Genomic DNA, 14,336 nt, shown 5'->3' with positions numbered 1-14,336 from the left:
CCGATTATATATAGAATATCCTACAAAATAATCTATACAATTAAAAAGAAATAAGTTCCGCAAGTTAAAAGAAAACACATTTTCGCTAATGTTTATTGATAAAATATGATGAAACCACACCATAAAAAGACACAGCCTGTCTAGATCTACAGATTTTGCCTAACATATTTTTCAACGCGGTAAATAGTTTAGAAAATATTCGAAAAAGAATGATTTCGACAATAAAATTTGTTTATTGAAAAATTTTATGGCAACCAACGGTTGCGGTAAGGAATCTTGCCTATCGGTCGAGCTCGATGAATGTTTAGCAATGCGTAGTGTCTGAGTTTTGTATACGTGTCGTACTGTTGCGTATCTAAAATTTGGTATCTATGTTTATTAATATAATATTATTGTACTGATAAAGATAATTGTAGATATATAACATAATGACATCAAATAAAGAAAAATAATTTGAACATATAGTTATAACATCTCTCTCTCTCTCAAAGACACAACTCGTTAGCCATTCGTATTTTATCGTTTTCGTGGATCTAAAGTATTTATATATATGATTCCAACATTTATATATTTATTATTGATCTATTATATTCGATTTCAATTGACGTTCCACAGTTCCACCTCTATTTAGGAATAATAGATCAGTATACACTATGGCCAATGATCAAGATGGAGGTTAGGATTATCATTGTGACAGGTGACAGATGCAAAGTTCTTATAAAGTAACTCAGTGTTTCCTGTATAAAACAATATTTCTTGAGTGCACATTATGGATTTGCCCGTAAATCAGCAGAACTTGGAGCACATCCTTGAAAAATTATCGGAAGATGAGGTTTGTATCCTTATCTTGGCGTTTCTTCCGTTTTGTTTCGTTAATAGAATCGGATCGAATAACAACTTTTATTTTGCAGATTAAGACGAGAAGAGCTTTGGAAAGTATACTTTCGAGACAATGCCACGTGGAAGCGAAATTGCAAAACATAAGCAGGGTATTACCTAATGTTATCATAGTACGAGAAGAGGGTGAGAAATTTTACAATATGATCGCACGAACTAACGAGTTGGCTAAGAATGTCAGTGCGAAAGTGAGACAATTAGATCTAGCAAGGGTAAGTCGAATAACGACAATGGCTTTCATTCTATTACAAATTTTTAACTGTAAACATTTCACCGATAGAGTAGAGTTTGCGAATGTCAAAGACGAGTAAACGATATTCTCGATTTACAATTATGCAGCGAAGGTGTGGCTATGGCATTGCGCAACGAAGATTACGAACAAGGAGCTGCACACGTACATCGTTATCTGTCGATGGATCAGCAATTATTGGAAAGAACAGCCGAAGATATTTCAATGGACCATACTAATATAAGCAGTTCTTTGATCACTTTACAGCAAGCAGCGCTACAACTTAGAACAGTAGTTACACGCAAATTCGACGAGGCTGTCAAATCGGAAGATCTAGCTTCCGTCGAAAGATTTTTCAAAATATTTCCTCTGTTGGGAATGCATTCTGAAGGGCTTAGAAAATTTTGCAGTTACTTGTGTTCGAAGGTAACGTTGCAAATAACATATGCTTTCAACTATGTTACTAAGTATTCCATTAAAGCTCAATATTCTTGATACCAGTTACATGAAACAGCACAAAAAAATTTGAAATCAGCTTTGGAAATTAAGAGCAATGACAAAAGAGCGCCTGTCATTTTTGCCGATACTATGATATTGTTATTCGAGGGGATTGCACGTATCGTGGAAATACACCAACCGATAATCGAAACATACTATGGCCCTGGAAAATTATTGATGACAATTTCTATACTACAGAAGGAATGCGATAGGTAAATACGAGTATATGCGTGTAATTCTGAAAAATAATGTAAACAATTCTCATTATCGTTCGTTTCTTCAATAGGCAAGTGAAAAAGATTATAACAGAGTTTACAAAACACAGAGGTATATCGAAAAAGTTACAAATGATAAATGATCATCTCCGAAAATCGAGTTCGGAAAGAGCTGATCCAAAAGAATTTGATTTATTACTAGGAGAAATGATTATAATGCACTCGCGAGCTGATTTGTATATACGTTTCTTAAGGAGACGAGTTAAAGTAATGCATCTATTGTATTTTATGCCAACCAATTTGTTACATTTAATCTTTTGCATACTATCAACCATCACTTTCATTGTAGAACGATATCGAAATTAGTGCACAGGACGATGCACAGTTCAAAGATTTAATGAATGAGTTTGAAAACATAATCAGTAATTCCGACTTAGCGCGCGGAATGCAAGATCTTCTGGGTACTTACCTTGCGTTGGAAAGGTATTTCCTTGAAGAAAGCGTAAATAAAGCATTGGGAATGGATACCTTGGATCAGGATCTAAAAACGTCAACCATGGTGGATGATGTTTTCTTCATAGTACAAAAATGTATAAGGTATTATATTCATCATAATGTAAAGATTCAAAATGCGTTTTCTTTATTCGAATTCGATTCGAAATTGTCTTGTTTAGGCGTTCCATGTCCAGCTGGAGCATAGACGGTATCTGTGCGGTAGTTAATATGGCTTGTGGTATATTGGAAGGAGAGTTTGCGAATGGATTAAGGAATCGACTGCGTCAAGGATATCCAGCTGGATACTTGGATTTGGCTCAAGCATATAGCGCCCTTCAAACAAGTATACAACACGGTCGCTTGCAAACTTCGGATACAGAGCTTGCTCGTCTAATGTTTTTGGTAATATTAATTACAATTTCGAAGATCTTTCTTTTCAAATACAGAAATTCATCGTACATTTTATAACCCGACACAGGCTTACTTAAACAATACCGATGTTAGCATCGAACACGTTGAAACGCTGTGTCAAAGTCTAAATGCTTTAATAGACGCAGCGTTTCCTAATATGCAAGATAAAGATAGAGGTAAAATTGATAGTTGTTTGTCTGGTCTGAAGAGTGTTATATCGATTTTACGAGCCGTTACAGACTACGGATTAGAACAGCTACGCGTAAGTGCTGTTAAACCAAGAGTTACTCCCTGGGTAGACGCATTTTTATCCGTGGATCATCATATTAACGAAGTAAATTAAACAAAGAAATTAAAAAGTGATCGCGCCCATTGTGATCCTTATTCGAATAAAGTATGAATATTTCTAGGATGATCTGTTACGATACGAAACGGAAGAACCATTTGTACAAACTCTAGTTATGAATTTAGAGGGTTTACTACGAAGTTTTAAAGACGGTTTAACCACGTCCAATTACGATGCTTTGATTGGCCTTCTCACCGCCGAAGTCACAGCCCGATTAGAAAAAGTCGTTTTGAAGTCCACATTTAACAGAGTATGTATAGCTGCTACTTATTATTTGCATACATTTAACACGCTTACTTTTTTTGAATTGTTTAGGCAGGAGGCCTCATACTCGATAAAGAAATAAGATCATTGGCAAGTTATTTAGCTGCTGCTACATCCTGGTCCATACGCGACAAATTCGCAAGACTAACGCAAATAGCTACTATACTAAGCGTTGAAAAAGTGGAAGAGTTAGCAGACTATTGCGGCGCAGACGCAATAGCTTGGAGACTAACTCCTGCCGAAGTTCGTCACGTCGCATCTCTAAGAACTGATTTTCGTCCGGAAGATATAAAAAGACTAAAGCTTTAATTTGAAGTACGTTCATCGTATTTGTTAATATGTGTATACAATTGTTTCATTTAAACAAAGGGTCAAATACTATTCCAATCAATGCTAAATGTCTTATCAATGAGAAGTCTTCTATGAATCCTAGTATTCTTTTCTATTGCAGTATTTAGAAGGGGAAATATTGATAGATTTTTAATATTAGGTTCAAGTTAATTTTCGTTTATTCACAAAATTTTTTGCATTAATGGTACATTAGAATAAAAAATACATGCCGTATTTAAATATAAATTGTATATTGTATACTTTTTACGCATGGAATTATAAGATATTGTATATACATATATATATGGATGGTTTTATCACAGTTAATTTATTTAAAATTAAATATTACGTATAATGAACTTAAATTAAGATTATAAAATAAAAAATTGAATAATAACTGGAATTAAAATTTCGTTAGAATGTTAACAACTAAGATTCTGCGATTGTAGACCTAGAAACACAATCGCATAATCCTGAATGTCCCACGATGTCCTGGTTCTTCTTGGCTGTCCCACGATGTCCCACGATGTCCTTGCTTCTCTCGGGTGTCCCACGAAGTCGCCGCCCTAGTCATCTTCCATGTAGCACGAAGTCGTCCTCCTGGTAATGCTTCGATGTTCCACAAAGTTGCGGTTCTGGTTCTGCTTCGATATCCCACGATGTCCCACGAAGTCGTCCTCTCGTTCCGTTTCAGTGTTCCATGTTTCAACTAATTGTAAGTCATTGCTATGCTGTCCCAATGTCCTAAAGTTCAATCTAGTCATTTATTTATCTAAGAATTTATTCTCTTCACCAATCAATTGATACAACCAAAACGAAATTTCCAAACTATTGTTACTTTCCAACACTTTATCTTTAAATTTTAAACAATTGTTATCGATAAATTTTTTAAATTATTTCAGAGTACAATATGCACAGAAAAAATTTAATTCTAAAATAATATATTGATATCGACACGAACATAAATTTACCGTGACAATCTACTAGTATTATAAACATTGCAGTAGAGTGACTAGTTGTGATGAACTGACAAACTATTAATTTTTAGAAGCTGTTGTGCTTGTAGTATACAACGACCTACCAGCGATACGATTTGTTTTCGCTTGCTGTATTGTTTTGTTAGCCGGTTTCTTTTCTCAGCTCGCAGTTGAAAGTACTGTATCGAAAATGTCTCCTTTCTCTTTCTAAAAAGTCCTTACGTCTACAATTTCTTTTTCTGCATCTAACAAAGTCCTGCACCAATTGTTTCTTCATTTAGATATCACGAACTTCTGAATCGTCAGCGTCTTCGTCTCTATTCTGAACATCTCTCGTCAACCATTTCTTCTTGCTCTTCTTACAAAGTTCGACATCAGGAGTTCTTTTCTCCTTATTCCAAACAAGTTTTGCATCTACGGTTACTCCTTTCTGCTTTCATCAAAATCTATCAACGTCAGCTTCTTCTTGATCACACCACTGTATCCTGTATAGGTAGTTCTGCCCGTTTAGTTTTCTCTACTCTTCACAACGTCCCACGTTAAGAAATTTTTCTTCTGTTCTTCTTAAAATCCTGCGGCTACAGTTAATCCTCTGTTCCATAACGAGAGGTTTATTCTGCTCTTCACAAAATTTAACGACGCCAGTTTTCCTTCTGCTTAGTTTAAAGTGTTACAATAACAGCTCCTTACAAAATGCGATGACGTCCAAGTTTTCTTCTATTCTTCACGACGTTCTACGACGATAGTTTGCTCTTCTCCATCCCACGAAGTCCCACGATGATATTTTGTCCTCTTGTATTACACAAACTCGCGTGGCGATAGCTCGTTCTTCTTCGTCTCTCGAAGTCCCACGACGACAGTTTTATCGTCTTCAGCCCACGAAGATACTTTGTCCTCTTGTATTACACAAACTGGCGTGGCGATAGTTCGTTCTTCTTCGTCTCTCGAAGTCCCACGACGTTGATTTCTTCTCCCTCTATCCAGCAAATTTTCGCGATGTTGGTTTCTTTTTCTTCTTCTTCTCCAGCCCACGAAGTCCCACGATGTTGTCTTCTTTCTCCTCCATCCCGCGAAGTCCCGCGATGTTGATTTTTTCTTCCTCCATCCCGTGAAGTCTCGTTCTTCCTCCATCCCGCGAAGTCCCACGACGTTGAATTCTTTCTCCATCCCGCGAAGTCCCACGACGTTGATTTTTTCTTCCATCCAGCGACGTCCCACGATGTCGAGTTCTTCCTCCATCCCGCGAAGTCCCACGACGTTGAATTCTTCTCCCTCCATCCCGCGAAGTCCCACGACGTTGAATTCTTCTCCCTCCATCCCGCGAAGTCCCACGACGTTGAATTCGTTTTCCTCCATCCCGCGAAGTCCCACGGCGTTGAATTCGTTTTCCTCCATCCCGCGAAGTCCCACGACGTTGAATTCGTTTTCCTCCATCCCGCGAAGTCCCACGACGTTGGATTCTTCTTCCTCCATCCTGCGAAGTCCCACGACGTTGGATTTTTCTTCTTCTTTTTCTCGAACACATACAGCCTCGTGATATCAGGTTCGGTTTCTCCAGCTCACGAAGTCCCGCGACTATAATTTGTTCTTCATCATCCCACGAAATCCCTCGATGACTGTTTCTTCTTCAACCCACGAAAGCTTACGTTGACAGATAGTTTTTACTCTATGACCCGCCTTATATCGACAATTTTTCTCTCATACATTTATAGCTTTTTTATGTATCCTTAAAATACGAAGTGCCACGTTAAAGATTTTTTCACGTGTTCAAAAACTCCCAAATTTTGTTTAATGTATAACGCATATGCCATCTAGAGGCATATATTGTTAATTCCCCTTTCCTTGCATTTGTCTTGTAATACAAGACTCTTGCCCAAGCTTCTCATCCATTTTTGAAATATTTATAATTTGAGTTTGAGCACCTAAATCCTATAGGAAGTACTTTTTCATAACTGTTACTATAACTTCATTGGGAGCGTTCACAGTGACTTCGAAGATGTTTATGCGTATCGTGCTATTGATTAATATTAGCAAAGTTGATAATTTAAAATGCTATTTCCCTTGTACTAATGATAACGTCATAATTTCTCTTCCAATCTATTTCAAGCTAGTTCAACGCAAAACTAGATAGAAAGCAATTAAATCTGAAAAGAGATACGATACCATTAATTCGTTTCTGCGATGAATGTATTGTAAAAGTGTTTCGACAAAGGCTTATCTTACTTTTTCTATAGGGGAAAGAGACTTTTCTGCTGGAACTCTGCATCGACGACTTCGCACGCTGTATCGCACCGCAAAAATCCGCAATCCGTGTTTAAAGCCTGTCGAAAACTCGAAAAGAAAACGCATGGCCCCTCGAATCGCCTTCTGCTTCAATACGACGCAATGGTAACTCGCAATCCCATCAAAGATCCCATCAAAGAATGTAAACGAATAATTCAGCCACGAAGTCAGTCCCTCCTTTTCGCATAGGACACTGCATAGGGTAATGATGCACCGCGGTGCATTGTCAGACACATCCTCGCCGGATCGGACCACAGGAAAAAGTTGAGTTTCATCGCGACTTCCGTTATCCCAGAGCCTTTTCCAAGAGGGTACATCCTCCAACTATCGATAGAATGACGGACAAGCCAATAGGACCACAACTCCATACGCATCCGTACCCAGATCGCCAGAGGGTGGAAGAACCACGGATTCGGACTCGGTAAGCATTACTCGATGGAGTCACGACAAATCATGTCCCTCTCGACCCTCTCTTCGTCCACACGGAACTCGATACTCGGTAAACAGGTTCTAAAACACTTGGTTAGCTTTTCCGCGACGGCAACACGAAAAATACCAAAGTAACTCACGCCTACAAAGGCCCATAGCAGAATCTCAGAGATGAATTCGAAATATTTTGTAACATAACAACCCATTCCTTGACCCATGTCCTTTAAACGAATTTTTTGAAATTTTATACATAGCGTCCTCAAGCATTTCATTCATCCTAATTGTTGGCTGAACAATCCATCGCACCATTTCGGTAATTAATTAGAAGAAACGTTTATGCTGCAGAAAACTATTCTGTAATATACGGAACTTTCGTCGGGTTAATGCACATCCCCCACCCCCTCACCTGATATATCATATATTATACATACATTGTATACTCGTTTAGAATTATACACAAGAGAATCGGCAATAGAAAATGAACTGTAGTAGAAGTAAAATGTACAGCACATTCTAACTATCTTCATGAGGAAAAGCCATCAAAGCATAAAACGCAACACTTAGAGCATTACAATAAAATCATAAGAAAGCTATATGGCAATGTGTGTCATTCTAGACGCTGTCTATATAAAAGAACTATTAGTTGTCCGAAGAAAGTAGACATGGAACAATTACGCACTCACCAAAGTCTTTGAACATTGAAACTGACTTTCCTAACACATATACTTTTAAATTATCCAATGTTAGGTAGACTACTGTGTACAAAGCATCATTCACATTCACTGTAGGCTTTGTTATCGTAAAGCTCGAGCTGCTGCATTCTCCGTAACAGTGTTCTTGTTTTTGCATAACGACAAAACGATTTGATATATGTATATCAATCAAGCACTATAGCGGACAGCAAAGATACGGTGTAATGCTATTTTATGGTCTTTTATGCACTTTCGTAACAACACGCTATTCGACTGAACTTGAAATGCAATTCATTTTTCACAAAACAGTTAATGCACATGAAAAAACAACAATTTCCATTGATCGTTAGTTTCGTTTTCATACGTAATAAAGGAATTTCCTTTGAATCAGAACGATCTTGCTATCAAGAAATAATTGATCACGTGTTAATGTTGTCTCACGGAAAAAGAAACTCTAGCACGAGCAATGAATCTGCAATAGTTAGGTCAACAGTCTCTTCAGTATCGTGGTAAAGTCTAATTAAAATTATAGTTAGGTGCTGTTACCTGATCGAAGTCTGGAGGATGTTCGTTTGCTCATTTCTCGTCTATGCATTACTTTGTACTCAAAGCACAAGCTATATTATTTCATAAGGACTTGCCATGTTTGTACTCGAACCACGATGAAATGAATCCACAGGAATATATAGTTTTTGTACTGCTAAATCGACCGTAATATGTCTTCTTCCTAACAACGTGATATAAAAATAATGTGGATCCGGGCAATACATACACGTTTCTCGAGAGAAGTGCCCTCCGCTAGATCAATGGCTCTTTAGAAAATGTCTAGTTTGAACATGATATAATTTCTTCTACTTTCCAAGGGGAAGACCAGAAAATCCACTCGCCGACAAAGTATCCCCCAACGATTCTTGTTCAAGCATTATATAAACTATCCTAACTCGGTGACCAAATAATACCATTATATACACACACATATATAGGTATATCGAAGAGTTTAACGCTATCGTGCTCTGTCATGCTTCGGTTGATTTTAGAACAAAACTTCAAACACATGTCCACCTGCTAATATATGTGTCTGTGAAAAAAAAATTCAAAATTGTTTATATCCAGCCCCCGCCCCACACAACATGTTTCTCCAAGGCACGAATGATTACACAGTAATTTCTAACAAATAAGTCTAAACTATTTGTACGCACTATATAAGAAAATATATTAAAAATGCATCACCTGGTTCAGCTAAAATACCTTATGAAGATAGCGCGCTATAACGATAATTTAAAACGAAGCAATTTTATAACACAGACGTTCCTTCTCCTATTTGTTCCTCGGACGAGTATCTCCAAATCGTGTTGAACACCTCTAAACAACCAGGAGAAACGAAATGTGAAGGGGCTCGCTCGCGTACAGGTGCCATGCTTGTTAATTGCAATATAGTTGTGTGCTCGTTTAAATATTACTGAAATTGTAGGATGATAGTCTTGCTGCTACTACACAGAAAAACGAATGGCGCGTCCCAACATGAAGAGCGATCCCGTTTCGATAATCTTATCCACTGCGATGCAGGAGGTATGTACAGCTTCGGTCCTGCAGCTTACACAAAATTGCATAGCCCATCCCCAAACGTTTTTCCCCACGTACGTCTAATATTTACATAATACGAATTGTTCAGCACGTTGTTAAATCGTTACCTTCGTTCAGAGAATTTTGTACATACACATCTGATTCATTGAACATACTATCTTTCTGAATATATCCCGAATTCCTCATAGCAAAGTATATTCGGCACGATTACATATCAGGATCCAGTTTAAAATTCTAATGTAACCAGCTTATTAGTGCGAGTTGATTTACACGAGTGTGCTTTATAGTCAGTCTAGCTGAAACATAATATTTTCTCCACACCCCTCTCCCATCCTTCTACTTAAACGTACCATAACACGTGCCTTTGGAAACCTGACCGCGATATATATCCAGTAACAGAAAATACCAGTTTTCTAGCGGTAGTTACAGAGCTGTGCATCCAAAGTACGAATGTTTCACGTATTCCTGCAGTATAAAAGACATCTGAACAGAAACTACCCAACCAACACATGTATGTAGTATATATGTATACTTAGAAACGCAATTCATAAAAATGTTATGAATATATTATTATAGTACATGATGATACCGTGCCCCGGCATGCAGGAGCAAATTTCTTTCGAACCATTCGTATACCAAACCTTCAGCAGTTCTCATATTCTCAATGACAAATGCGTGATTACGAAATCTCTCCTGTTTCTCAAGATGTCCTGATTACTCGCATAAACGCTTCTTCGTGTGGTCAAACGAACACTGCACCACTTCGTTCCATTAAGATAAGAAACCTCGTTTAGGTAGTACTACCATCGTACCATCTGCCGATAGCTGCGCCATAATGCCATTGTTTTCCTATTCGTAGCGACTCGGACGAATTGTTTTCTGCGATGAAGAAAATGATCTCAAAATACCCCCACCCACCCATCCCTCCCTTCTTCCCTCCTCCCAGAAGTTTAACCAGAAAATAACCTTTCGAACATGTTCCTCGAGATCAACGTGTTTTAATTTTAACTGTAATGTAAACTGATACCTCTCGTTTCTCTCTTTTTGCGCGACTTCCGCCAGAGCTCTCTCTCTCGTTAGCGTAATCTTACTCTGATCTAAAACACACTTTACACACATATCTTCTCGTCTTTGTACTCGAATAACGAATTCAGCATCATCGAATCTGTGAAAATAATGATCTGGTGGCGTGATGTCCACAAAACAATGTTACAATACCAGTACCACGCGCATATAAGAATCGTATACTCTGAGCCTTCGTCATGGTAATATTCGCATGCTCTTATTGAAAATGAATTGTGTGCTACTTGCGATAAATATCTGGCGTTTCTGGGTCGTCTCAAGTCGACAGACATGCAACGAATTACTCATTTTCTTTCTCTCCATACATCTCCATATACCTTCATACCTCGAGGCCCTTAGCCTAATTGAAATGGGTCACCTATGCAGTGTTCCTGGGCTAGCCAGCTTAGTCGACGTGTTCGCGTTCTATTGTCAATAAGCAGAATAACTTGTGCACCGTATAACTTTGTGATGCGAGCGTCACGTTGGGGGAAACCTTTTCTGGACCTGAGAAAATACGTTTGCACAGGTAACGGAGAGAAGGGAATAGCTCACCAAACGAGGCTCGAGTTTTGCTGCCGTTTGTCGCAATGAGCCCTGAGCGCTGAACCCGAAACTGTGCATCACAACGGCCGGATGACGTTTGGGAGAATACTTGATGCTTGGTCGAGATATGGAAGTGTGTGAACGCTAGGTGTTTTCTATGACTTGATTCGCCATGTAACTCAGCCGCAATACTTGCTGCGCAAATTTCTAGAAACAAACAGTTTGCCCCTTTCCTCATCCCATACTAATAAGCCTCTCTCACCACCACTCCTCTCATCTCATCTCATTCTTATGGTTACATAGATAGGCCACTGACGTCGGAGATGACGAGCAACAGCCTGGACGACATGTGTGCGGTATCTCTTGCGTGCGATACAAGTTTGTAAGGTGTATGCCATACTGAAAAGGATTGCTGGTATTAATAATGGTCAATTAAGAGTGTCACAGAATAAATTATCAATTTCTTTTCATGTCCACATTTATTAATCTTTTCCATCGTTCCTCTTCTGCTATATCACAATTCTTGTACAAATGTTTCAATTGACGCTTTCCATTATTCTATTAAATATTAAAACTACACGAACGAGTCTCTCGGTAAATTTTTGGAATAACAATCGGTCAGTACCGTTTCACTGCTAAATCTATCTGTTAAAGTAAATACGTATTGTTGTACAAATTTCTACGTTTCTATACAAATGTACATTTATGTATTAATGTCTCGACAGTAGCGTGGTAGCTCTGGAAAAAAATAAAAATATCCGAGATCAAATGTTCTTCGAGAGTATATAATAACAAATTCGAATAGTTCCGTTATTCGTATCTCATTTCAATACTAAAACTGCAAAGAGAAATACATTGGTTCCGATACAGGTTACAAACCAAACTGGAGAAAGGCGTAGAGACTAGAACATGGAATCCCCCTTGCGGTGTGCCCCCAGCATCACTGCAAACAGCAACCTCTCCCTCCGCCTGTCCCATTGCCATCTCAAACGGTGAGACTGCAAGTAAAAAACAGCCAGATATACACCAGGATAGTGATGCGACTTCTAGCCCCACAACACCGACACACGGTGCCGAGCATTGGTTTCGAGTTGATGTTTAATCACGACGTTGAAATGACCAGCAGCTGGCCAACGACGACGGCGACATCATCTTCGATGATTCTGGATTCTGGATCAGAGACGCTATTCAAGGTTTTTCAAACCAAGACGTCCAATTTTGGTCTTTCTTCATCGCTGCAATGGGACTTTTATTTCGCCCAACTTCGACATGAAAGAGTCCAAGCTGCTCAATTCAGGACACAAAGGACCTTGCCAAGGATCCTCCTCTTGATAAGATCTAGAGTCCACGCCGTTATAGAAATCACAGCTTGCGTAGTCTGTCTCTCTTAGGAACTGCTTCTTGAACTGCTGCCATTTTGAAATCCTGGACAACTGCTTGCTGCGCAGTTCGTGTTCGGCTTTGAAAAGAGCACAAGTCAGCACCGCCTCGACGCGTAGATCACGTTTTCGGTTTCGACGGCACATCAGCTTCTTACAACGGACTCTACTGATCCAATTGGCTAACTGTTCAGTATTACTCGGTCTGTCGATGTCTATTTCACGAGGTCTTGTCGAAGCCACCATGATGAGCCCCAGCTTGCGCTCCTCCTCTCCTCTTTTCTTCTTGCGTAGACACACCGTAACGAACTGTTCGTGTACTTTTCGCTTTGTTTTCTCGAAAGACCAGAGAACGGACAAAGCTCTAACAGCAGTCACGCCTCGCACGTTCTTAATAAACTCTGACCTAATTACTGAATAAGTAAGAAGGACACCAACCTGTATCAAGCTCGTGTTTCTTGTCGACGGAAGAGAAATCCCGTGGTAACTCAAGAGAAAGAAAAAAAAACTACTGCAAGCCAGCGAGCAAGATACGGCCTTCACCGGTTGAGGATGACTCAGGAAATGCCAGGGCGCCGCCCGATGGGGGCACCTTATATACCCCCAAGCTCCCTACTAACTGGTGTACCTCCGCGCGATCAATAGAAAATAGTTCCCAGCAAATCTATTATTAATATCATTTCCTAAATGTATTTTACAAATATCTTTACTCGGTCCATCCTCTGCTATACACGTAACATTTTCCATAGAAAATTTTCTCTACATTTTGCGACACTTATCAAGATTCTCAAACTCTGAAAATTATTAGCCGCGTAGGAATACGTTCTACGGCCACCGCCCCTCCAACGGCGTACTCTTCTTCAGCAGCGTCGTGTGGTTTTCCGTTGCGGATAATCCGCAGCGTTGCCAAACTTCTTCGCGTCGTTTCGATCAATGGTTCAGCTTTTGGAGTTCTACGTAAATGCCTATATATGCATGCATGTACCGTTATAGAAATGTCCATTTTCGCATTTTTATCGCAGATTTCGTTGGCAAAATTGAATCTTCAAGAAAACTGAACTAAATATATGTATATACGTTTTCTATTTAAAGATTTCTATCGTAATAAAATCGTATCGAATGAACGTTTCTACAACGTTGAACAAAGACAATTGTAATAATTGCAATTGTACGGTTCTCACGCAATCACGATTTCATTAAAATGTACAATAATATACGTATATGAACGTAGTGTAAATAGTGAGAATTTGGAGTAAGGTCAAAAAACGAGATACTTTGTGTATTGATTGCTATTACTGCAATTAAAATTTATTGTTTAATATAGAATCGTTGGTTTCTTTTGCAAGTATACATACTAACAATAAGACGTTACGCAAATGGAAGTATATACTTTAGAAAAATATGAACGTATAATATGTATTTTAGTTGTATGGACGAGACAGACAAGACGCGGCAACGCTGGAAAAAGTAACTGTGTATATATATTTGCCAGAAAGGACGCTTTCCTTTCTGTATAGGTATATATATACATATATTGCTTTCGTTTTGTAATGAATAGAATAGTCCTTACTGAACACATTAAATTAATCAATGAATTAAAAAAAGGTCAAATAAAAGAATGAACCACCAAAAATAAGTTATATACACATGTACATGTACAGTTATACATATAACTTATAAACATCCACGCGAGGTATAT

General features: G+C 38.6%; 2 protein-coding genes and 1 long non-coding RNA gene across 6 annotated transcripts; 1 reads left to right on the top strand and 2 right to left on the bottom strand.

Annotated features, from left to right (window-relative positions):
- Positions 1 to 277: 277 nt before the first annotated feature.
- Cog4 (conserved oligomeric Golgi complex subunit 4) lies at positions 278 to 5,780 on the top strand. Of its 4 annotated transcripts, none has more exons than XM_076428320.1 (11): positions 278 to 365; positions 616 to 832; positions 912 to 1,109; positions 1,178 to 1,552; positions 1,628 to 1,836; positions 1,911 to 2,106; positions 2,189 to 2,436; positions 2,514 to 2,736; positions 2,813 to 3,079; positions 3,156 to 3,341; positions 3,407 to 5,780. In XM_076428320.1, the coding sequence occupies exons 2-11, from the start codon at positions 770 to 772 to the stop codon at positions 3,662 to 3,664; spliced, it is 2,223 nt and encodes a 740-aa protein (XP_076284435.1). In that variant the 5' UTR covers positions 278 to 365; positions 616 to 769; the 3' UTR covers positions 3,665 to 5,780. The 4 variants fall into 4 exon arrangements, with proteins under 4 accessions (XP_076284435.1, XP_076284436.1, XP_076284438.1 ...); XM_076428321.1 differs by lacking the exon at positions 278 to 365 and adding an exon at positions 392 to 538; XM_076428323.1 differs by lacking the exons at positions 278 to 365; positions 616 to 832 and having other exon boundaries at positions 968 to 1,109; positions 1,237 to 1,552.
- Positions 2,812 to 13,231, bottom strand: LOC143210996 (uncharacterized). The gene is made up of 4 exons (XR_013009361.1): positions 13,076 to 13,231; positions 12,138 to 12,256; positions 6,886 to 11,657; positions 2,812 to 6,806 (listed from the first exon to the last, which is right to left on the bottom strand). It is a non-coding gene; the product is annotated as an uncharacterized LOC143210996 (long non-coding RNA).
- LOC143210991 (uncharacterized) lies at positions 12,194 to 13,069 on the bottom strand. The gene has a single exon (XM_076428375.1). It carries the CDS (start codon positions 12,881 to 12,883, stop codon positions 12,488 to 12,490), a length of 396 nt encoding a protein of 131 aa, XP_076284490.1. The 5' UTR covers positions 12,884 to 13,069; the 3' UTR covers positions 12,194 to 12,487.
- Positions 13,232 to 14,336: the final 1,105 nt, after the last annotated feature.

The sequence above is a fragment of the Lasioglossum baleicum genome, chromosome 7 (genome assembly GCF_051020765.1).
Source record: "Lasioglossum baleicum chromosome 7, iyLasBale1, whole genome shotgun sequence".
Lineage (NCBI taxonomy): Eukaryota > Metazoa > Arthropoda > Insecta > Hymenoptera > Halictidae > Lasioglossum > Lasioglossum baleicum.
Note: the sequence above shows the minus strand (reverse complement) of the source record. Positions and strands in the feature narration are given on the sequence as shown.

Coding starts and splice junctions, on each gene's coding strand:
- Cog4 (XM_076428320.1), top strand. CDS start 770: ATGGATTTGCCCGTAAATCAGCAGAACTTGGAGCACATCCTTGAAAAA. Junction 2,107..2,188: donor TCTTAAGGAGACGAGTTAAA/GTAATGCATCTA, acceptor CTTTCATTGTAG/AACGATATCGAAATTAGTGC. Junction 3,342..3,406: donor TGAAGTCCACATTTAACAGA/GTATGTATAGCT, acceptor TGAATTGTTTAG/GCAGGAGGCCTCATACTCGA.
- LOC143210991 (XM_076428375.1), bottom strand. CDS start 12,883: ATGGTGGCTTCGACAAGACCTCGTGAAATAGACATCGACAGACCGAGT.